Raw genomic sequence first — 24388 nt, 5'->3', positions numbered from 1 at the left:
GCTCGGTGATCGCCCTCACTCTCCTCCCTGTCCCCATGTCGAAGCCGGAGCTGATCCAGAAGGCGAAGCTGGCGGAGCAGGCCCAGCGCTACGAGGACATGGCCACCTGCCTGAAGGCCGCGACGGAGCAGGGCGCCGAGCTGTCGGAGGAGGAGCTCAGCCTGCACTGGGTGGCCTACGGGCACATGGCCGGGAGCCGCAGGTCCGCCTGGAGGGTCATCTCCAGCATCGAGCAGAAGACCGCCGCCTCCCACAAGAAGTTGCAAGTGATCAAGGATTCACTGGGAGGAAGTGGAGTCCGAGCTGCGGTGCATCTGCACCACGGCCCTGGAATTGCTGGATAAGCATTTAATAGCCCACGCATCGAATCCGGAGCGTAAGGTCTTCTACCTGAACATGAAGGGCGATTACTTCCGGTACCTTGCTGAAGCTGCACGTGGTGATGATCGAAAACAGGCGATAGATAACATCCAAGAAGCTTACCAAGAGGCTTTTGATATAAGCAAGAAAGAGTTGCAGGCCACACACCCGATTCGTCTGGGGCTGGCTCGTAACTTTTCTATATTTTACTATGAGCTCCTCAATACCTCCGAGCTTGCCTGCGCACTGGCGAAAACGGCTTTTGGTGAGGCCGTTGCAGATCTCCACACGCTGAGTGACTCACACAAAGACAGCACCCTCATCATGCAGCTGCTTAGAGACAACCTCAGCTTATGGACACCAGGCAGTGCAGAAGAATGTGATGCGGCAGACGAGCCAAAAACGAACTGCAGACAGAGTGTCATCCTTCCTCCCTCCAGAAGCCTTTGTGCACATCTCCATCCCTTACTCCATTTGGGTTTCCTAGAGCAAAGAAACCCATTCATGTGTATGGCATCAACGGCTTAGAGTCTTTTCACACTGCAGCTGTGGGAAAACTCCATTCCTTGATTTGTGCTTGTCTTGGCCTTCCTAGTGTGCAGTTACCAATGTAGAGAAGCATTAATAGCTTCATTTCACATAAACACAAGTAACTTCCAAACACTTACAGAGAGGACTAAACACGTATTTGGTATTTAAGTAATCTGAACCAGTTCTGCAAGTGACTGTGTTTTGTATTACCTTTTTCCCACTGGCTGGTATGGCTCAGTTGGTTTAGTGTGGTCCTGTGCACTGAAAGGTCACAGGTTCAATTCCCTGTCAGAGTACAATTCTCAGTGCCTTTAAGTAAATAATATATCCCAGGATTAAAACCTGAAGGCTAATACACTACAATGAGGAACTACTCTAGCATGGCAAGAGATATATAGTGAACATGACACATGCAAGAGGCAGCCAATGGATGTTTCTATCTCCCCCCCAACCCCACCCCATTCCTATCTTTCTAGAAAAAAAAATCAATAAAAACATTTTTTTTAAAGGTATACCCTACTGTGGATCAGGGTAGGGTCATCATTTTTGTGTGGCAAATAAAATATCCTTCAAGACCATTTAGCATCCGGTATTCTGATTCTATGCTCACCAGAGAGCCTTCTGATTAGTAACTTGCCCTCCTATTTACCTTTTTCTCATCAGGAGATATTCTAGACCTCCATGTAGCCACATAAGTACTGGAAATGTGGCTAATCTGAATTGAGATGTGCTGTATATCCACCCCAGATTTTGAAGACTTTGTATGAAAAAGCAAACGGAAAATATCTCAGTAATAATGTTATATTGATTACATGTTGAAATTATAAACATTTTGGATATACTGGTTTAAATAAAATATAGTATTGAAATTGATTTTACCTGTTTCTTTGTACTTGTCTCAGTATGGCTACTGGAAATTTTTAAATTACTTCTGTAGCTCATATTTGTGGATAGTATTATATTTCTATTGGAGATCACTGATCTAGTATATTGAACAATACTGCAGTCAATGTAAATATACAACCTCCCTTTAAACTACTACATTGAGGTGAGTATTGAGTTGAGTGTTATTCATCTTTGTTTTCCTAGCACTTAGGTGCCTTAAGCAAAAATATTAGAAAGGCTATTAAATGTATGTTCTTCCACAATTTATGGCTTTGACCAGTAGCTATAGGCCTCCTTATTTTAAAAAGGATTTGTACAGCCCTAACCAGTTTGGCTCAGTGGAGAGAGCGTCGGCCTGCAGACTGAAGGGTCCCAGGTTCGATTCCAGCCAAGGGCATGTACCTTGGTTGCGGGCACATCCCCAGTAGGGGATGTGCAGGAAGCAGCTGATGGATGTTTCTCTCTCATCGATGTTTCTGACTCTCTATCCCTCTCCCTTCCTCTCTGTAAAAAAATCAATAAAATATATTTTTTAAAAAGGATTTGTATATAACCTCTCCATTGTTTCCTTCTTCATCTGTTCATTACAAACAACTTGTAAAGATTGAACACAGAAAAACCTATAAGAAAGTAATTTTCAGTTGTGTGAACTAAAAATAATGAAAAATAACTAATCTTATTAAGTGAAAGCTCATAACCATACAGCACACTGTATTTTATGAAGGACAGAGCCTCAGAAACAGATTGCGGAATTGATATTTCATCACCTTACAGTGGCCTACATTATATATCCTCTTATTTGTCCCTGAACTCCAACAGCAACCTCAAGGCTGACATAGCTGAGTGGTTAAAGGGAAAATAGATTATACAAAAAAGGAGGTTTATCATAAGATCAGTATAATGCTTTGGCCTCACAACATACACCAGATGGCAATAACCACTTCCTCAGCAGGTAGCTCCTATGTCCCAAGGGTTGTAAAAAACAAATTCACTATCAACTTCTCCTGCTAATAATTAGTTTTTTAATATTGTGGCAGCATCAAAATAGCACTGAGACACAATTCCTCAACATAAGAAGAAGAAAAAAGTATACCCTACTGTGGATCAGGGTAGGGTCATGTTTACTCTGTTCAAAGGAAAATCCTTTTCTGAAAAATGATGTTATCCAACAGAAAATCTTGGCTTCTCAAAATACAGGTATGTTCTCATTTCTCATTTTAAATGAAGTAAATGGCCTTGGTTTTACCCAATTTTGTGGCTGTTTTGTAAAAGACATTGAAAATGCCTGAGAAACTATTAACATTAGTTTTACTGAAGTTAAATATTTACAGTTGCTAATTCTATAGAATCATCGACCCATACTTTAATATTTTTCTAAAAATTGTTTAAACAAGAATTCAGTTGTCTTCTCCACCTTCCATAGCTCCAAAGAAACCTTTCTGGTGTACAAGACAAACTGAAGCAAATATTCTCTAAAAGGTGACTTACTGATTTCAATAAAAAGTGTAATTTGATGACAGTTCTGCTTCAATAATGTGAGGCACTTCTACCAAACTACAATTCAGTTGCCCTAACTAAAAGAAGAAAAAATCCTAAGTCTTCAAGCTGACCTCTACAAAATTCCTGCCATGAAACCATTCTTTCCTTCCAGCGAAGAAAAAGATCCTACACGTTGAAGTTCTTTATCATTTTACATGTGGGCTGCATGTCATTCTCCAATGGTCTCCCTCTCGCTTGGTGGCTCTATATATTTCCCTTAACTGATTCGTCCTTGGATACCGACTTGCCTAACTATTGAGACTCACACCGATCCAGCCATTCTGGCTTTACGACAGGGAATAGAAACGACAAGGAATAGCAGGCTTCGGACCAGACGCCAAGGGCACCCAAGTGCCATCCTGAACCAAAACCGGGACAAACAAGAGGTTGGGAAGCAAAGTGGCCTCAGGCCAATGACCTTTCCCCCTGACCTTGAAAAGGTACGTGCACACTGCCGCTCACAGTCGCTAAACTGAATGGTATTCACGAATGTGGAACTAAGAATAATTCAGTATTTGGAATTAAAAAGAAAACAGAAACTAAATCATAAGCGACGGCTGCATGAAGAAAAGGAAGGTTCCAAGGCCCTGACAGGCGAGTCTGAATGTGCAGTAGCTGGAAAGAGGAAGAGGGAAGCGGAGGGAAGACGCCGACACCTTCCGCCGACCTCAGGCGCCTGACGTCCCGGGAGACGGCTACCCTCGGTGCGCATGCGCAACTCGCGGAGGGAGCCTGGCGGGCGCGCGCCTACCTCGGGGATCCGGGGCCGCGAGGGTGGTGCGGGAGCACGTGACCGGCCGGAGCCGCGGCGGTTCGGAGAGCGTCGGTGCAGAGCAGTTCGGTTTAACCTGGGTTTGTCCGCAGGTCTGACCACTTCTTAGTCTCCCTGCTTCTCGTCTCTGCTCTTGAAGCCAGGATTCTGGTTTGGCAGACCTTTTTACCTTTTTCCCACTGAGTCAAATTAGGGCACCTGAGGGGACTTCCGGTCAAGATGGCGGAGTGAGTAAACAGTCTCTGAGAAGCTGAAAATGTGTCCAAGGTCACAATTTTTTTTTTAATGAGGGGCACAAGCTGAAGTGGTGCTTTTTCTGTCTTTTCCTTCATAGCTAGAGTGCCACTGCTCCAATTTGAGGTTCTGTGGCTCTCCCCGCAAGGCGATCAAATCCTGTTCCTACTGCTTGAGACTCCAGAATCTGTAGGGCACCCTGTTGTAAAAATAGTACCCTTAAAAAGCGGGGGGAAACGGCTTCATATCTCAAGGATTGAGGGCTTGGGGAAATTAAGGTAAAAATTTAGAGAGGCAAGTGTCCCATAGTAGTAGGACACATAATTTACCTCAAAACACGCATCCCAGAAGAACACTTTATTCCAATTTAAGCATCTAAAAGCATTTGAGCACTTAAATAAACTCTCCCCATCTGTTTATTCAAGCCTCCTGTCAAGAATCTGAAGTAGTGCCCCAGCCGGTTTTGCTCAGTGGGTAGAGCCGCGGACTGAAGGGTCCCGGGTTCGGTTCTGGTCAAGGGCACAGGCCCGGGTTGCGGGCTCAATCCCCAACCAGTAGGGGGCGTGCAGGAGGCAGCAGATCAATGATTCTCTCTCATCACTGATGTTTCTATCTTTCTCTCCCTCCCTCTCTAAAATCCAATTAAAAAAAAAAAAAGAATTTGAAGTGGTGATGCCTTACCTGCATGATGGGGTGGGTCCGCCCCAGAGGAGTAGGCAGAATGAAGGGACTTGGAGAAACGCGATCTCAAGGCTGGAGTCCTTGACAAGAAAAGGAAATGGGGTAAAAGCAAATCAGATGAGGCTTAATTCTAGAGTTCTGATCCACACACCAAAGGCTACAGCCTAGGAACCTTGGCAGTGGGGAAGCAAACAATCCTGCAAAAGGATAAAATGCCAAATATGTCAAAACAATAAAAAAGGAAATTTAGCCCTAGCCAGTCTGGCTCAGTGGATATGAGTGTCGGCCTGCAGACTGAAGGGTCCCAGGTTCGATTCCGATCAAGGGCACATGCCCAGGTTGTGGGCTCAAGTCCCAGTAGGGGGCGTGCAGGAGGCAGCCGATCCATGATTCTCTCTCATCACTGATGTTTCTATCTCTCTATCCCTCTCCCTTCCTCTCTAAAATCAATAAAAATGTAATTTTTAAATTAAAAAAAGGGAAATTTAGCTCCACATATCCCATTATACCGTAGATAGCTTGGTACAAAATAAATAAATAAGCCCCCTGACCTGGAATCCTATTCAGAAAGATTTCCCTTGTTTCCTACAAATATAAATCCTCAACATTGCAGGTAGGAGTTCATTCTTAACTCAGAATGTTCTCGGAAAACCAGCGGGGAGTGTGTGCACAGCTAACGATGGATGTGTTTCCCTGCCGGAGTTGCACTGCGGTGGTACTTGCGGCTTCCCCGGCAGACGCCAGTTTCCTCAGGAGCAGCTGCCATTGGTTAAGTTTACCTGCTTCAACTGCAGTTCCTTCCATTACACTTACAGCTTCTTCTGCCAATCCCAGCATTCCTCAGTCAGTCACAGCTACCGTGTCTACATAAATAACACCGAGTTCCACTGAGCCTGTTGTTGGCGTCTCCACGCCAAAAGGACAGGACTCCGGGAGAAAATGCCTCCAAGTGGAGAAACCTAGTAGGGCCTTTATGAGTTAACTCTGGGGCTGTGGACTATTCAAGGAAAGTCACAGCTAAAGTGCAGGGCACAGCCCTAGCCTGTTTGGCTCAGCGGATGGAGCTGGGCCTGCAGACCAAAGAGTCCTGGTTCTCGCGCCAAGGGCACGTACCTTGGTTGCAGGTTCCTCCCCAGCCTGGGCCCTGGTCAGGGCTCCTGCAGGAGGCAACCAATTGATGTGTTTCTCTCACATCTCACGTTGATGCTTCTCTCTGTCTTTCCCTCTCTCTTCCACTTTCCCTAAAAATCAATGGAAAAATATCCTCCGGTGAGGATTAACAACAAAAATAATAAAGTGGAGGGCATAGATCATGCATAGCCTCCTACAAGATGGTGCAGTCTGAGTATTTAATAGGATAATCAGAGGTATAGAGAAGCATTTACAGTGTCAAAGTAACTTCTTTTTTGTTGTTCTTTCTCTTTTTTAAATATATTTTTTTATTTCAGAGAGGAAGAGAGAGGGAGAGATAGAAACATTAATGATGAAAGAGAATTATTGATCTGCTGCCTCCTGCATGCCCCCTACTGGGGATGGAACCCGAAATCTGAGCATGTGCCCTTGACCTGAATCGAACTTGGGACCCTTCAGTCCTCAGGCTGATGCTCTATCCACTGAGCCAAACCGGCCAGGGCTGAAAGTAACTTCTTGAAGAGCTAAAATAGGTTGTTTTCACCAGTGTTTTGTGCCTACTAGTATTTAGTGGCTTGTGTCCAGTATTGACCAGTAATATGGATGTGTCCATTGCATAAGTGACCAGGTCCAAATGATGTCTTAACAAAAATGTAAATGAGTAAACATTCACAAAATTTAAAATGTCAAACTTGCTTCACTTCCTTTTAATCAGAATTGATTATAGGGTAAAACCTGCTTCAGGGTCTTATCACCCAAAAAAAGTGGTTAGATTTGTATGAAATAAAAATATTTTACTAGTACATAATCATTTTAAAGATTCTCTTGGAGAGTAACTCATTTTGTAATTTCCATTTTGTGGTATAACCTGTTCTCCTTCAAGTTAGGGTTGTCCAATAGACTAGTAACACAAGTAGCTACCTGGGGGCAAATTACCCAAGCCAGGCTCTCAAATCTTAGGCTGATTAATACATGAATAAGGAATGCAGCAGAATGCTATTAAGCAACAGCTGCAGAATATGATTGCACCCAGTCCTAGGAAGAACAGAGAGGACATTTTCAGCAGTTGGGAAAATAAATGTCCTTGAAAAGCCTCTCTTTAAAATATAGAACAAGGAATAAGCAATAAAAGTGTTTTGAATTACAATCTCTCAGAACTGCTTCATTATCTAATACCCCCACCAAAAACTTTTAGTAGTTCTGCTATTCCCTTTAACCAAGAGGGGAAAGGCTTTTAATGTTTTAAAGATGTAACACACACAAAAATACCCTACTAATTTAAATAAACAATTCCTGTAGTTAAAATATGCTTCAATATTTTCCAACTCTTCAGGAAACAGAGTTGCATAATTAATATACCTTTTCAATATTAAACTGTAAGACAATCACGAAAACATTACCTAACATTATACTTGTACCTTGATTTGATAAAATACATTCCAGAGTTGCCTAAAATGAAACATTTTAAAAACTACTTATCACAAGAAAACCAAGAGAGCAGAAAAAAAACATTGTTTGGTTCAGGTTTGATTTGCTCAAGGTAAACATGCAAGAATTATGTGTTTGTATTTAGATTATCGAAGGGTCCTAAAGATAAACATACAGTATAAATGAAGAGTTTGGACCCATTTTACAAAACTACTGATGTACAACAGGTTTATAACAACTTTAGTTAACTACAAGTAATAATTACTTCAACTGTAGGTAATAAAGTTATTACTTCAAATCAAAATACAAAAAGTACTGGATCAATTTGCAACTGCAAAAGAAAAATTAAGAAAATCCAGAATTTTTTTCTGCTTCTTGGAAAAAAAAATTAAGAAGGCAGATCATGAGTTAATTATTAAATTGTAATGCCTCATATCACACCCAAGTGTTTAAGTGATTTAACTTCCAAGCTGTTGCTCAGTTTTTTAAAAAGATCTTCAATGCCCCCAATGGTGGTGTTCAAAAGTGAATATCATACACTGAAACTAATCATTAACAACAAATCTTCAATTTATTTGAAGCAATTCAGTTTCAAAAATTTTAAATTACAGCAGTCTCAGAAAAAATAGGGAACAGTCAGAAACAATAAAGGAATACTCAGAAGTACTGCATTTTTTTGTTTGTTTTAACACTGTCATGGCTTTATTCAAAACACAGTTGCACAAAAGTATTAACTTCAAAGATTTTTGAGTTTTGAGGAGTTTAACACACTATATACACACTGCCATACAAAGAAGCATTAAAATAGGACCGAAAACTTCTACAAAATATAAAACCCACCCTTATTTGCATGAAAATATCACCCACAAAGCTAAATAAGTCTTAAAAGTTATTTGGAGGCTCTTAAGTGTTGTTTACAAACCAAAGAACAATAATATTGATTGCACAATAAAATGATTGATAAGAAAGCCAGTATATAAATTTAATTTTAAAAATAAGTATTTTATAATCCGGCAAACAATGTGATGAGAATTCTTAGGGACTAAAACAAGGGATTTCAGTTGTTAAAAAGGAATAAAATGTTAGTTATTTGGATATTCCCCCCACTAAACTTATCTCAAGAGTTTTAGGTCAGTCATTTTGTGCCACTTTTTTAGATTAAGCTAAAACAGTACTATACTCAGTAATTTAAATGTGTCCCAGTATGAAAGTGTAACTTCAGTTAATTTGCTGACACTAACAAAAAAACTTACAAATATTCAAAACCAAAGGGGGAAAAATTTAAGAGAGCCAAGATTAAAAAAGCAATTGCCTTGAACATGGAGCCTCCATAACAAAAAGGGAGATGAACTTATCTACTCATAATCAGTAGCCATATAAGAAAACACACTCGCACTTTTCCCAAATATTTTTCTATTTTTAATGGACATCCACTTGAAAACAAATCTTAATTTTAATATGGATTTAGTTTCAAATATTTTTCCATTGCCTAATATATTCCAATCAAATGCTAAATCTGATAATGCTTTAAAACTATAGAGAGAATAATTAAAGGTTCTACTCAGAAAAAATTAGAAATGCTTGCAGAGTGGTAGCTAAGTCATTTGGGAAGCTAACTTATAATTTGATTTGAATGTCTCATTAATTACCAACAGGCAAATTATTCTGACTTTTGAGGAACACTATTGCTGCTTCCAAAAGCCCATCTGCTTTTCTTTCTTCATCCTTCTACAGTCTGTATATCTTGTCAACCAAGGATTTCCAGTAAGCAGAGTCTGTTGCATAAAACTGCATAGATAATAATATTCATATCTCAGAAAATACTCAGTTTGTTTCACTTAGCTTTTTGAAAACTGAGACAGGTCTGAAAAGGTAATTGAGGTATAAGAATAAAGGTTTTCCTGGGTATTCCCCCCCCCCCATTTTTTTTTTTTTTTTTTGAGGAGAGGGAGGAGAGTGAAACAAGAAAGGAAGGTGATCGTAAAGGAATTGTTGAAAAAAAATGAAAAAATACACACTTAAAAATAAAACAAAAACCAACCATTAGCATGTCATGATCTTCATTCAGCTTGAGAACAAAGGGCTTCTCTGCATGTCTCTGAACTTACGATAAGCAATTTTTCCTTCAAAAATAAAATCTTATTAGCCACCTGGCTTAAAGGTTACAGAAGCCTCCCCCAAAGCCAGGAACTATGTTGTTGAATAGAACCTTTACTATTCTGCTCCTACTTTCCAAGTTGCTCATGTGACAAAAGAGCACCCAAAATCCCTTAGCCAAAAAAGGCATTGCCTTCAAAATGAAGATCTCTGGGTCACCTCTAAAAAAATAACCAACTTATCATTCAAAAGACTATTTTTATTTCATATTCCAGCTGACTGTGATTTCTGTTAATTGATAAATAACTTTAAAACCTTATGAATGAAATGCACCATACTATGCCTGTGCAAAAGCCATCATGTTTTAATTATGGGCTAAAATGACTAAGAAGTAAACTTGTATTAGAAAAATTAAGATTCTAAATAAACTGCTAGGGAATTTCACAAGGAGGTCAATGAAAATTTTTCTCTACATATAATATGATCATTAACAGACTAGTAAATCTTATTTGGAATGATAAGGCAAAAATAGTAAAACCACACTTTTCCTATAAAAAGTTACACATTATCTTATGTAGGGATAACTATTATACATAAAGAAACAAGATGTGACCACTCTATTGCACACCCAGGAATTTAGGGAATCTGGTCTTAGAATGATCTAGTCATCTTCTTCCTCTCCATCATCTTCAGCATCTCGTTTCCGCTTTTCCCCTCGAAGACCTTCTTCTGAAAGAAGAGTGAAACGAAAAGTATAAAATACTTAATTTTAGCAAATAAATATTTGTTAAATTACAAAGTTTGGATCTATCTTAGTGAAAAGTTAATGGCGTAAAAAAGGATAGGTTAAGTGTCCTCTGTGAATTTTTCAACTTCAGTTGAAAGAACTTAATAGACTTAGAAATCCATAAATAATGGCAGCTTGCTATGCACTCTTGTGGCCAAATCGTGAAGTACAGGTCAAGAAATTAAGGGCTTGCCCTGACCAGTTTGGCTCAGTGGACTGAAGAGTCCCAGGTTCAGTCCTGGTCAAGGGCATGAACCTTGGTTGCGGGCACAACCCCAGTAGGAGGTGTGCAGGAGGCAGCTGATCGATGTTTCTCTCTCATGGATGTTTCTAACTCTCTATCCCTCTCCCTTCCTCTCTGTAAAAAATCAATAAAATATATTTGAAGAAGAAAAAAAAAGAAATTAAGGGCTTGATATAATGGACTTATTAGTGAATTTTAAAATTTATTTTGAAAGGCCTAGGTAGAGTACCAGAGAACAAATCTAAAAAGGGTATTATCGAGTTCAACTGTTCTTCCCTTCTAGAGAAGCCTTCATCTTCTCCAAAATGTAAGACCCTGAAAAAATTAATAAACTGAACTCAAAGATCCATTATCTTGCCTGGCCAGTGTGACTCAGTGGTTAAGTGTCAACCTATGAACCAGGAGCTCATGGTTTGATTCCCAGTCAGGGCACATGCCCAGGTTTCGGGCTCGAACCCCAGTGGGCAGGGTGCAGGAGGCAGCCGATCAATGATTTTTTTTCTCATCATTAATGTTTCTATTTCTCCCTTTCCCCTGTCCTCTCTGAAATCAACAAAAATATATTTTTTAAAAAGAAATCCATTATCTCTTTATTCCTACTTTTAAAATAAATGTTATAAGCTGTTTTTTTATTGGAATTAATGAATACCCTGAGAAAAAAGAGGTTTTATACCTTTCAAGGGAATTCTATATGTTGCCAAAATCAAAGAGATCAGTAGTAATTTTGAACTATAGAGTCAATCTTTAAAGTCCATGAATAGCTATAACTTTAATTTTAGGATATCTTTTTCTTCTTTTTTAAATCTTTATCATTGAGTATTATAGATGTCTCCCCCTATCTCCCCCCGCCCCAACACACACACACTGCCCTCCTCCACCTGGATCCTGCCCCACCCCAGGCCTTTACCACCCTATTGTTTGTGTCCACAGGTAATGCATATATGCATATAAGTTCTTTCGTTAACCTCTTCCCACCATCCCCTCCCCTCTTCCCTCTGAGATCCATCTGTCTGTTCTATGCTTCCATCCCTCTGGGTCTATTTTATTCATTAGATTCCTTGTTCATTTATTTTCATTTTTTAGATTCAATTTTTGATAGATATGTATTCATTGCCATTTTATTGTTCACATTTTTTATCTTCTTCCTCTTCTTAAAGAAGACCTGTCAATATATCATGTACTACTGGTTTGGTCATGATGAACTCCTATACCTTTTTCTTGTCTGTGAAGTTCTTTATCTGACCTTCAATTCTAAATGATAGCTTTGCTAGGTAGTCTTGGTTGTAGGTCCTTGTTCTTTATCACTTTGAATATTTCTTGCCACTAACTTCTGGCCTGCAAAGTTTCTGTTGAGAAATTGGCTGACAGTTGTTGGGGCGCTCCTTGTAGGTAACTAACTGCTTTTCTTTTTCTGCTTTTAAGATTCTCTTTGTCTTTAACCTCTGGTATTTTAATTATGAAGTGTCTTGGTGTGGGCCTCTTTGGGTTCATCCTGTTTGGGACTCTCTGCACTTCCTGAACTTGTAAGTCTATTTCTTTCACCAGGTAGGAGAAGTTTTCTTCATTATTTTTTCAAACAGGTTTTCCATTTCTTGCTCCCTCTCTTCTCCTTCTGGCACCCCTACGATATGAATGTTGGTACGCTTGAAGTTGTCCCAGAGGCTCCTTACACTATCCTTATATTTTTGGATTTTTTTTTCTTTTTGCTCTTCTAATTGGGTGTTTTTTGCTTGCTCATATTCCAAATCGCTGATTTGATTCTTGGCATCCTCTACTGTTGATTCCTTATAAATTATTCTTCATTTCATTTAGTGTATCCTTCATTTCTGACTGTTCCTTTTGTATGTCCTTGAAGTTCTCATTAAGTCCCTTGAGCATCCTTAAAACCATTGTTTTGAACTCTGTATCTGGTAGTTTTCTTGCTTCCATTTCATTTAGTTCTTTTTAAAATATATACATTTATTGATTTCAGAGAGGAAGGGAGAGGGAGAGAGAGAGAGAAATATCAATGATGAGAGAGAATCACTGATCAGCTGCCTCCTGCGCACCCCCTACTGGATCCTTTCAAGTTGCTGCCCCAGTGCTGGAGCTCAGAGGGAGTGAGTCTGAGTAAGTCTGTGTTCGGGCCCTTTAAGAGGAACTGCCTGGGACTCCAGCAGCCTCTGCATCACTCAGCCACAATCCCCACTGGTTTTTACAACCCAAAGTTACAGGGACTTCTCTTCTTGGCACTGGAACCCTGGGTTGAAGAGTCTGGTGTGGGGTTGGGATAGCCTTGCTCCTCACAGGGCGAACTCTGCAGCCAAGATATCCCTTCTGATTTTTAACCATCACACATGGGTGTTGGACCAGCCCGTTCCACACCTCTGCCCCTCATACCAGTTTCAATGTGGCTTCTTTAATTCTCTAGTTGTAGGGCTTCTGTTCTTCCAAGATTTCAGGTGGTTCTGAATGATGGCTGTCCTGTGGTTTAGTTGTAATTTTGATGTGGTTGTGGGAGGAGGCAAATACTGCGTTTACCTATGCCGCCATATTGACCCTCCCCCTCTAATTTTAGAATATTTTTATGGCTAATATAACTCACCCTCTTCTTCTTCTTCTTCTTCATCTTCTTCTTCTTCTTCCCCTTCAACATAGTCATCATCATCTTCTTCATCCTTGAAATTCAAATATTCAGTTTAAGAATAAATGAGCCATGACACATATTTTCCAGTTTGATACTTATAATTTTAAAAACACGAGATACTAATCACATTTATCTCTTGATAATTTAGAAAAGCCCAAGTTTAAAAAGCTAATTACTTCTCTGGAACTTGTTTTAAAGAAAATATGATTACAGTGCCTATTATAAGTCCTACATAAAGTCCTTCTTTATACATATTAATTCCTTACTTTTGAAGAGCAACTGAAATAGAAATAAGAGTCAAACTGCCCTGGCCAGGTGGCTCAGTTAGTTGGGACATCATCCTATATACCAAAAGGTTTCAGTTTGATTCCCAGTCAGGTCACATCCTAGGTTTTGGGTTCAGTCCCCATTTGAGGCACATATGGGAGGCAACTGATAGATGTTTCTATCACACATTGATGTTTCTTTCTATACTTCTCCCTTCCTCTTCTCTCTAAAATCAGTAAAAAAGATATCCTAAGGTGAGAATTTAAAAAAAAAAAAGACTCAAACAAAAAATACCTAATCAAATACCATTTCTATTTCCTTCTACTTTCTCTTTAAATCTCAGTAGTCTCTGACACTCCCTTCCACTGGCTCTTAGAAGACCTCATTTTAAACACCCAAATTATCTCATCATAATTGAACACTTCTAGTCCCTGCTACCTGGGTACTACCATTGACTTAATATTTTCTTAGAGATGTTTGTTCTATACTTGACCATTCAGTTTTAGTTAATATTTCCCAATGTTCAATGGAATGATACACATAAACATTTGCAGTTAACTAAAGGTCATTTTTAAATTACTTAATACTATCTAGACTTAAAAAGAATGATTGACAGAGAAAATAAAAAGCCAAATACAAAATAACATGAGTTCATTATTTTACTAAATAAATTAAAACTTAGGGGAAAAATACTCAAGTTGTATACTGATTCAAATTAAACAGGTTGCCTTTCTCTATGAATACATAAGATACTTAAAAGTTCTATTCTTCATGATGCTATAGCTCCTAACTCACTAAGGGCCCAAACAAGTTTGAGTCCTATTTTTCCTCATACTGGTTTTATATTTAAAAGAGTATCAGAGAAAAATTACCATTAATCAGTGATATCATCTATCTAACCAATGTAAGTCATTAGGAAAACAAATGAGAATACTAACAATTTCTAGTCTAAGATATTATTTTTAATAATAAAAACTTGTTTTAAATTATAAATTATGAAAACGAAACTCAATAAATTAACAATAGAAGAAACTCCCTCCCCTTAAAGATCTCACCATCTAGCAGAACGTTGCCAAATAAACAAGATTTTACAAAAGTGACTACAGGTAATAATAGAAGCCTAATCAAGGTTCAAAGGTAACAGAGAAAGGAGTGACTGTCTATTAAAAATTATAAAAAGCTTCAATGAGGCAACTCCAGAGCTGAGAGTTTATTTGTGTAGTGTTTTTTTATAAAGTAGAGCCTTTTACAAAAAATACTTTCATTGATTTTTTAGAGAGAGAGGAAAGGAGAGGGATAGAGAGGTAGAAACATCGGTGAGAGAGAAACATCGATTGGCTACCTCCTGCACACCCAGTGCGTGTGCCCTGAAGGGGAATTGAATCACAATCTCTTGACGCTCAACCACTGAGTCAAACAGGCTGGGCCAGAATAGAGTTTTTAAAGATAACAGTTCACGAGACATGATTTGTGTGGTGGTTACACAAGTATAAACATTTGTAAAATCCTGTGGATTTGCCCTAGCTGGTGTGGCTCGGTGGATTGGAGCATTGTCCCATATACAAAAGGCCGTTGGTTCAATTCCCAGTCAGGGCACATGCCTAGGTTGCAGGGATCCGGGGCACGTAAGAGAGGCAATCAATAGATGTTTCTCTCTCACATCTATGCTTCTGTCTCTCTCTCTCTCCCCCTTCCACTTTCTATAAAAATCAGTATTGAAAAAACATATCCTTAGGTGAGGATTAAAAAAAACTTCATGGGCTTGTACATAAAATCAGTGTACTTTACATGCTTTACTCTATTTATGTTTATCTCAAAAAAAGAAAATTCATCCGAAGACATGGGTACAAAGTCATTAATAGAATACTCACATTCTATACAGACAGAAAGGCAAGAAATAGCTTCGTGTGACAATTTATTTTGGTATTGAGGGAGATAAAGCCAGAGAAGGAAGCAGGGGCTAGATAATGAAGGGCCTTGTGTGTCTTGGTGGCAACAGGGAAACATTAAAGGGTTTCAAGCAGGCTAGTATTTGCATTCAGAATACACAGGCAAGCACTGCAAAGGCTGCACCTTAGTGGTGATGCTGTATTCAGAGAGAGCATTTAGAAAGCTACAACAAAAGCACAGCAGGAAACCGGCTCCAGTGGCTTGGTTGGTTGGGCATCATCCCATGCACCAAAAGGTTGCCAGTCTGATTCTGTCGGGTGGAATACCTGAGTTGGGGGTTTGGTCCTTGGTCAGGAGGGAATGGAGAGCGGCCCATCAATGTCTCTCTCTCACCCCCTCGTCTTTCCTCTCCCCAAGCATGTCCTTGGGTAGAGGTTTAAAAAAAAAAAAGCATAAGCAAGAAATAGGGTAAAGAAAAGTTTTCGTGAGTGCCTACAATGTGCTAGCAACTAGATACTTCATAGGTATTATTTTGTTAAACCCTTAAAACAATCCTACGAGATTGGTATAATCGCTAAGTTTTATAAAAGCAGAAACTGAGACTCAGAAACAGTTGTAAAATGTTTCCATCACACCATGCTGCTGAGTGCAGAATGGATTTGAAAGGTATCTGGGAGGTAAAATCAATAGATGTTTAGGATTATCTGGATATAATATGAACTGAGGGGAGTGGGGGAGAAAAATGACAGGCAGGCAGACACATGCACCCCCACAAGTTAGAAATAACTCAGATTTCTACACACCTTACTTTTTATAGTATTTAGCTCTATGCCTAAATAACTAATTTTCAGTGCAGGTAAAAAGGGTCTGTTCACCTGAATTTCTTCTCTCATTAAGTATGAGAGGCCCACTTCCTCTTCTCCCTCTCCCAATTCTGAGCCTGCTTCATCTTCCTCCTCATCCTCTTCTTCCTCCTCTTCTTCCTCATACCCTTCAGGTGGACCTGCTTCATCTTCCTCTTCATCATCTTCATCTCCATCTTTAAAAATATTTTCAGAGATAGGCAAATGGCTGGGCAAATGTTTCTTGATAATATATTGATTCTTTTAACCCTTACCCCAATCACTTCAAACTCTTAAGCAAATGGGTGGGAGGTATCTCAGGGTGATTTTATTTATTAAAATGTCCTCTTTATAACACCCATATTTACTACTTGAAAAATAGGGTTTCTAAATACTGAAAATTTCCAACATATAGCTTTTCATCACAATATTACATGTACTAAAGTTTATTTTACTCTGTGGACACTTCAAAACCTGCTTGTCCATCATTCCATCACTTTATAACATTGTTTATCCACCAATTCTTTTCAAATAATAGTAACAAAGTGTACCATTACTAATAACAGCTATTTTATCCATCTTATCTGTTAGTCACCCATTTTCCCAAAAATATATATTCACTATCTAATTCTAGAACATTTCCATCAACCCCAAAGTAACCCCAAATCCATTGGCACTCACCATTCTCCCCTCCCCTAGCCCTGGCAACCAATAATCTACTTTGTACTCTGTGAATTTGCCTACTCTGGACATTTCAATATAAATAGTTATACAATATGTAGCCCTTTGTATCTGGCTTCTTTAACTTAGTAGAAGGTTTTCAGGGTTCACTCTGGTATCAGTACTTCATTCATTTTTATGGCTGAATATTATTCATATATATATATATATATATATATACACATATATATATATTGTATTTTGTTTTTCTATTTATCAATTGATGAACATGGGTTGTTTCTACTTAGTGGCCATTATAGATAACTAGATTTGTGCACATTGAAAGGAAATTGATTAAGTGTCCAGCAGGGTGGGGTCCCTCAGCCTGGCCTGCGGGGATTGGGCAGAAACTGGCTCTCTGACATCCCCTGAGAGGTCCCAGAGTGTGAGAGGGCAGTTCTCAGGTGACACACCCCAGAATTGAGCTCCCTCCTCTCTGGTTCCGGGGTGGGTCACCTGAGAAACGCCACTGCCAAGTCACCACAGCTCAGCAGCTCCTGCGTTGAGCATCTGCCCCCTGGTGGTCATTGCACATCACAGCTACCGGTCGGACGGTTGCTTAGCCTTTTATATATATAGATACTGTGATGAATGGGTTTTTTTTTAAAGTACTATTTTAAAAGTTGCAAAAAAACCTTAACATAACATAACATAACATACATACATACATACATACATAAATAAATAAAAGTTGCCACTTTTACTGGGTGGCTTATACAGATATATAAAATTTCATGGAGCCTGATATAATAATCATTAAATGCCCCCAAAGCTATCAGAAATCTCAAAGAATATAGGACTAGGGCTATAGGTTTCTAAATGTTTCTTGTCTTACTAACATCTTTTTTTCCCTACACCTAAATATCCATGCCCAATCTAATTTGCATGGTTAGAGTGCAGGCTATAATTGTGGCACATTTATGAGTATTATGAATGATTACCCTCATCATCCTCTGCTCCCGAGTCTGGTGCTTCGTTATCCTCCTGATCAAATCCATCTAAGTAGGTGATTTGCTGCAGCAGTTCAAAAATACTCTCTCTATAATCTTCTAGGGTTGTGATCTCACAGTTAAACAAGTCAAGACTTTTCAAATTTTTAAGATTTTGCTGGAAAAATAGGAAGTTAAAACTTACAATCAAAATGTAAAATATCTTGTTATTTTCTTTTAATTCATGAACCAGAAAACATGTACTTGAAATCAGAGGATGAGTTTTGAATCTTTAGAATTTTATAATGAAGGGTTATTATATCAAACACAGCCAATTCTCTTAACGAAGTGCTGGCATGCTAACTCCACAGAGGTAGGAACTTGGTTGTGTTCAACTGCTGTGCCTCCAGCACCTGGCTTAGTGCCTTACTTATAAAAGGCACTCAATATATTTGTTGAGCGGATCTACGCACAAATAGGCAACAATAATAACATGTTTAGTTTAAATCCACAAACTTACTTCCAACAATTTCAACCTCTTCACAAACTTTTTAAAAATCAGAGCAACAATTTTCACTTTATCTTCTTTTCCTTTCCTCATACTAGGAAACAAATGAGCAAATAATGAAATAACTAAAAAAAAAAAAAAAAGTCAAGAAGAAAGGAAAAGGAATAGAATTTAAGAAAATACTAGAAATTTTCAGACCAGATATTCAACTCTTAAAGTTGATAATAAAATAAATTTCTCATGGGTTTAAAAAATTATCTTAATGTTTTACTTAAAAGGAAAAGAAAGCCTTAACCATCTAGATCAATGATTTTCAACCAGTGTGCTGCAAGAATTTTTAAAACATGCAATACCTGACTAGTCAGGGGCACTCAACTCTTTTTCCCTTCAATTGTCAAATAAAAAAATGACAACACGCCCTAGCCAGTTTTGCTCAGTGGAAAGAGTGTCAGCCTGTGGACCAAAGGGTCCCGGGTTTGATTCCGGTCCAGGGCACGTTCCTTGGTTGCAGGCTCCGCCCCAGCCTGGGCCCTGGTCAGGGCTTGTTCAGGAGGCAACCAATCGATGTGTTTCTCTCACATTGATGTTTCTCTCTGTCTTTCCTCTCTCTTCAACTCTCTCTAAAAATCAATGGAAAAATATCCTCAGGTGAGGTTTAAAATAAATAAATAACAACACAACACTAGCCATCTGGTGTGAATATATATGTCATATAATAGAGTTGCATCTTATTGGTCGCATCACATAAGGTTGTATCTGATTGGTTAATTCTCGATACCAGAAATTCTGTATGGGCACTTGATTTTTTAAAAAGTCACTTTGGAGCAAAAAGGGTAGGTAATTATTTTTTTTCTGTAAATCATTCAAAATGCTTTTTTTTTGGTCAGATCAGCAAAACATATATTTTTTGGTGTGTAGCAGAACTTTAGTAATTATTTTATGTGTGCCATGAGATGAAAAAGGTTGAAAATCGCTGATCTAGATAATAATATATAAGAAATTCAGAAGTTTCACAAGAATGAAATAGAAATCAATAGAATAACCTCTCCTGATATTTAAATATTTGTATAAATATTTATCAGTATTTTTCACAATAAGCAGATAAAAATTTCTGATATATATGAATTTTCACTTTTATTCTGATAGGTAATATCAATGAAAATTGTTATTCAAAGTACTATGAATATAGTATCTATTTTTTAGTAATTAAAAACCATCTGAAATTTTTCAGTGTTTACAATAGTCTTCTAATATTGGTGTCTCATTTGAGTGACTGATTAAACTTTATTGTACCTTCCTATCTTCTTTTACTTTTTTCCTTCCAGCATGGTATTCATTGTATGCCTTTTAACCTTCTTATTTATATTCTTTTATATATATTTTTTTTTATTGATTTCAGAGAGGAAGAGAGAGGGAGAGAGAGATAGGAACATCAATGATGAGAATCATTGATTGGCTGCCTCCTGCACACCCCCTACTGGGGATCGAGGCCACAACCCAGGCATGTGCCCTTGACTAGAATCGAACCCGGGACACTTCAGTCCGCAGGCTGACACTCTATCCACCAAGCCAAACCAGCTAGGGCCTTATTTATATTCTTGTATTCTACTGATGAATAAAAGAAAAATATTTGTCTACTAAATAAATGAGCAATATTTTTCTGTTCCTGCTAATATATATATTTTATACATATAATATGCATATGTGTTATATATATGGTATCCCCAAAAAGATGTATATACACTTTAACAGCTGATAGCTCAATTTTGAAAATGAAATGTGTTTTAATAAACACTGCCTTTATAATTATTCAAAGTGTGTGTATACTTTTTTTTGGATACCCTATATATGCAAATCTCAGAAAATTCAACCAAAAAAGCAAGCCCAGAGACAAACCTTTCCACTTACCAGAGCTTCTAGTGCACTGAGATCTTTTATTTTGTTTCCACTCAGATTGAGGTGGGTAAGATTAGGACATTTCTCTGCCAGGACTTCCAACCCTCCAGAAATTCTATTGTTACTAAGTTCCAACTATATATTCAACATGGGGAGAAAACAAAGAATGGTGAAGACTTAGAACAGATCAAAGATTTTAAAAATATATCAATTTGACAGAAAGCATTTGTCATTCTCTCTGGCTTCAAGACTGTCACAAGTAATTAATTTCCAAATTCCACCTACAACCACCAAAGAGTATGTTAGAACTCCTGTATGGATGGATGCTTGATTTATGATGGGTTATATCCAGATAAACCCACCATTGTAAGTCGAAAATATTGCAAGTCAAAAATGCATTTAATGCCCTGGTCGGGTTGTTCAGTGGTTAGAGCATCAGCCTGCAGACCAAAGGGTCCCAGGTTCGATTCCCAGTCAAGGGCACACACCTCGATTGCAGCTCAATCCCCAACCCAGGTCAGGGCACATGCGGCAGGCAACAAATTGATGTGTCTCTATCACATAGATGTTTCTCTCTCTCCCCTCCTCTCTCTCTTTCGCCTCCCTCCATTCTCTCTAAAAATCAATGGGAAAATATCCTCACATAAGGATTTTTAAAAAATGCATTCAGCCGTAACCGGTTTGGCTCAGTGGATAGAGCGTCCCAGGTTCGATTCCGGTCAAGGGCATGTACCTTGGTTGCGGGCACATCCCCAGAGGGGGGTGTGCAGGAGGCAACTGATCGATGTTACTCTCTCATCGATGTTTCTAAGTCTCTATCCCTCTTCCTTCCTCTCTGTAAAAAATCAATAAAATATATTTTTTTTAAAAATTCATTCAATACACCTAACCTAGCAACATCATAGCTTATGCCTAGCCTATCACATGCTCAGAATACTTACATTAATTAGCCTATAGTTGGGCAAAATCAGCTAATACAATTAACATATACACTGTAGGATATCAGTTGTTTACCCTCATGATCTCGTGTCTGACTGGGAGCTGTGGCTCATTGCCACTGCCCAGCATCACGAGAGAGTAACATACCCCATATTGCTAGCCCAGCAACAGATCAAAATTCAAAACTGGTGGTGCAGTTTCTACTGAATGCATATTGCTTTCACACCATCATTAAGTCAAAACGTTGTAAGTCAAACCACTATAAGCCGGGGACTGTCGGTATAATGTCTCCTAATGTAGGTTTGGTTCCAATTGTTTAACAGTTGGATTTTATGTTTCAGAGGAAAACTTTAAGCTGAAAATGTTAAGTTGAAATTCATACCATAAAGCAACTCATTATTAAATATAAATTTCTAAAAGCAAGCCCAGCCGGCATGGCTCAGTGGTTGAGTGTCAACCTATGAACCAGGAGGTCACGGTTCAATTCCCCATCAGAGCACATGCCTGGGTTGCAGACTTGACCCCCATTGTAGGGTGTGAAGGAGGCAGACGATCAATGATTCTCTCTCATCATTGATGTTTCTATCTCTCTCTCCCTCTTCTCCCTTCTTTTCTGAAATCAATATACATATATAAAATAAATTTATAAAAGCACTTATTACAGCTGATTCCAAAATTCTACATAGCCCCTTTGCTTACCTCTAGAAACTTAGAAACTTTTAGTTAAAAGGCAGAATAGTAAAAATAAAATAAAATAAATAAGGCAGAATAGTTATTACATTTGGTAAAAAAACAAACACAGAATAGCGCTTGGCATTCAAATCATGATGCTTTGATGCCTAATGTCAACTTACCTTTCGAAGTTTATTTAAGTTGGGAAGCCGGGCCAGTGAACTTAGTTCCACATTAATCATACTCAGAAACTCTAGTTTTTTAAAAGTATCATTCAGGCCCTCAATTTCCCCATTGACACAACGGCAGTTATCAATGACTAACTGTGTCATCTGTAAGAGAACAAGAATGATTCTTCAGTTTGCAGTCTGTTTAGCAAAAGACTTGGGGTCCAGACACTCTGGAAAAGTGAATATTAAAACCACCAATCCCTTTTTTCATTCTCCAAAAATACTGAAATACAGTCAACCAGTCACCACTATAAGTTAACCCTTTACATTCAAACCTGGACTAAGAAGTTTAATGCCTGCTTCAAATCACTGATGAACTAAAAAAAAAAAAAAAACCTTTGAAGAAAGTTCCCATGTGAAACTTCCAACTCTGACGAGAACTCTCAACATCAGGGCATATATTTATGCAGGGAGGGGACACCTAGGCTCCTGGGAAAGGATGCGAGTGAGCTGCCTGAAAACAGTAGAGAGAAGCAAGGAAATTATTTTTTCACTTTTTTTTTTTTCAGTTTAATCCCCCTTATCTTTGGTTGATAAATGCCACCAAAACTCAAAAATACCATGTTACCCTCCATGAAGAAATGTTAGAAAGCTCCTCCTGAGACAACCCAGCTTTTGGATGTTATTTGTTCTAATATCAAGGCCAAACAATACCACCCAGAATGATACATCGTTGACAAAATGTTTATTTCTCCCTGCCATCTTGGCAGCATTTTTGTGACTTTCTCCCCATGCCTGGGAGGGGGCAGGTGGTGGCTGGATCCTCTATTAGGTCGGAGCTGTAGAACAAGACTTTCTGCTGTGGGCCTACCCGGCCTTAATCTTAAGGGGGAGGCAGAAGTCCCTGACTCTCCATTCCCATATGTTCCAAGTGCTCTGAGCGCTCAAATTAGCAACAAGGAGTGCCACCTTCTCTCCTTGAAAGTGTCTTCGCCATAATGACTTCGGTGAGCAGAGAAGAAGGCATCATGATCTGTTTAGAGACGAGGAAGCCGAGCCCCAGAGGGTGAGAATGAATGACCTGCCTGGTGCCAGACAGAAGGTGGTAGCGCCGCTGAGCGGAGAGGGCCGCTAGGTTTGGTGTCAGAACACCGGTTCCTCCACCCGAATAACCGCATGGCCCGGGGACGCCACTAACACAGTCCACCTCCCCAGTGTGTCTGGAGGAGTCGAGTGAGTAGCAAAGGGGAACGGTGCTTTGTAAACTGGGAAGAGCTATGCAAACGCACGACCGTTATTACACCATAGGGGAGGAAGGAGAGGCTGCAAAAAGCAACATCCGGGCACTCGCCAAAACTGGAAAGAAAATTACTTCCATGGCCCTAGGTAAGAGCGCGGGGGAGGGGTGACCGCGATGGGGCAGGTAAAAGGATGGAGGGGGTATAGATCCACTTTCCCATCCCAGGCCGTAAAGGCGCATTCTAAACGTGTGCTTCTGGGATGCAGCTTTTTAAGTTTGTTTTTTTCCTGCAGCCCCCAAAGAGTCGGTGCTGGAAAACGTCCAGTTCTCTCTGATAACAGCGGCCGCTTCCTCCTCCCGCCACCTGCCAATTCCGGGAAACAAACTTTTACGAGTGCCCGCCGCCGCCGGGCAGCCCAGCCCATCTTCACGCCGGTGCACAGCACCGCGGCCACCGCTGGGAGATGACATCCCTTCCGTCCGACTCCGGCATAAACTCATCTCTTGCAGTTACGGCTCCTGACGCCCTCTCTCCTCCGGGACCAGAAGCGCGAGGTTCCCTCTGGCACCGGCCCCACTCTGGCGACCTGCCTCTCCGGCCGACGGAAACCCCACACGGGGCGGGGACTCCCCCTGGAAAAACGGGGTCGCCTCCCAGTGCCGCCTCCGCCCGGGGCGGGATGGGCTGGGTGACGCCGGAGAGGCGCCCTCGGGAAGGAGGCGGAAACTCCTCCCGCCCGACCCCCCAAAAGTTGACCGCAACCCCGCCTCGTGTGGCCCCTCCCAACCCCGTCCCTTTAAGGCGACGGCGGCGAGCGCGCCGCATTTCGTTCCGCCGAACCCATCTTTGAGCACAAAACCCCTTCGGCCCAGGCGCTGAGTTTGGTGAAACCGTCTCCGGGGATCAAATTCGGAGTCGCGGCCGCCACGACGAGACAAGCCGAACACCGCGGGGAAGGAGGCTGCTCCTCGGGTCCCCGCCCACCGCCGATTCCCGCGA

At 39.9% G+C, this 24388-nt stretch overlaps 1 protein-coding gene and 1 pseudogene across 5 annotated transcripts in view; one reads left to right on the top strand and one right to left on the bottom strand.

The window, feature by feature from the left end:
* The first annotated feature begins 32 nt into the window (after nucleotides 1-32).
* LOC102247744 lies at nucleotides 33-1095 on the top strand (annotated as a pseudogene).
* A 7018-nt stretch (nucleotides 1096-8113) lies between these two features.
* The window catches only part of ANP32E (acidic (leucine-rich) nuclear phosphoprotein 32 family, member E), a 26079-nt gene continuing 9804 nt past the window's right edge, over nucleotides 8114-24388 (bottom strand). For 2 of the 5 annotated variants that reach the window (XM_005867389.2, XM_005867387.2), the window contains exons 2-7: nucleotides 22161-22310; nucleotides 20380-20502; nucleotides 17976-18141; nucleotides 16348-16511; nucleotides 13274-13346; nucleotides 8114-10387 (exon numbers count right to left, since the gene is read on the bottom strand). In XM_005867389.2, coding sequence (XP_005867451.1) covers nucleotides 10320-10387; nucleotides 13274-13346; nucleotides 16348-16511; nucleotides 17976-18141; nucleotides 20380-20502; nucleotides 22161-22310 — 744 coding nt within the window. In that variant the 3' untranslated portion in view covers nucleotides 8114-10319. Of the gene's footprint in view, nucleotides 10388-13273; nucleotides 13347-16347; nucleotides 16512-17975; nucleotides 18142-20379; nucleotides 20503-22160; nucleotides 22311-24388 lie in introns of those variants that run through there. The other 3 variants (XM_005867392.2, XM_014540716.1, XM_014540717.1) reach the window with 3 other exon arrangements.

The sequence above is a fragment of the Myotis brandtii genome, unplaced genomic scaffold (genome assembly GCF_000412655.1).
Source record: "Myotis brandtii unplaced genomic scaffold, ASM41265v1 scaffold250, whole genome shotgun sequence".
Lineage (NCBI taxonomy): Eukaryota > Metazoa > Chordata > Mammalia > Chiroptera > Vespertilionidae > Myotis > Myotis brandtii.
The sequence above is the reverse complement of the archived record's forward strand: the minus strand, read 5'-3'. Positions and strand labels throughout refer to the sequence as shown.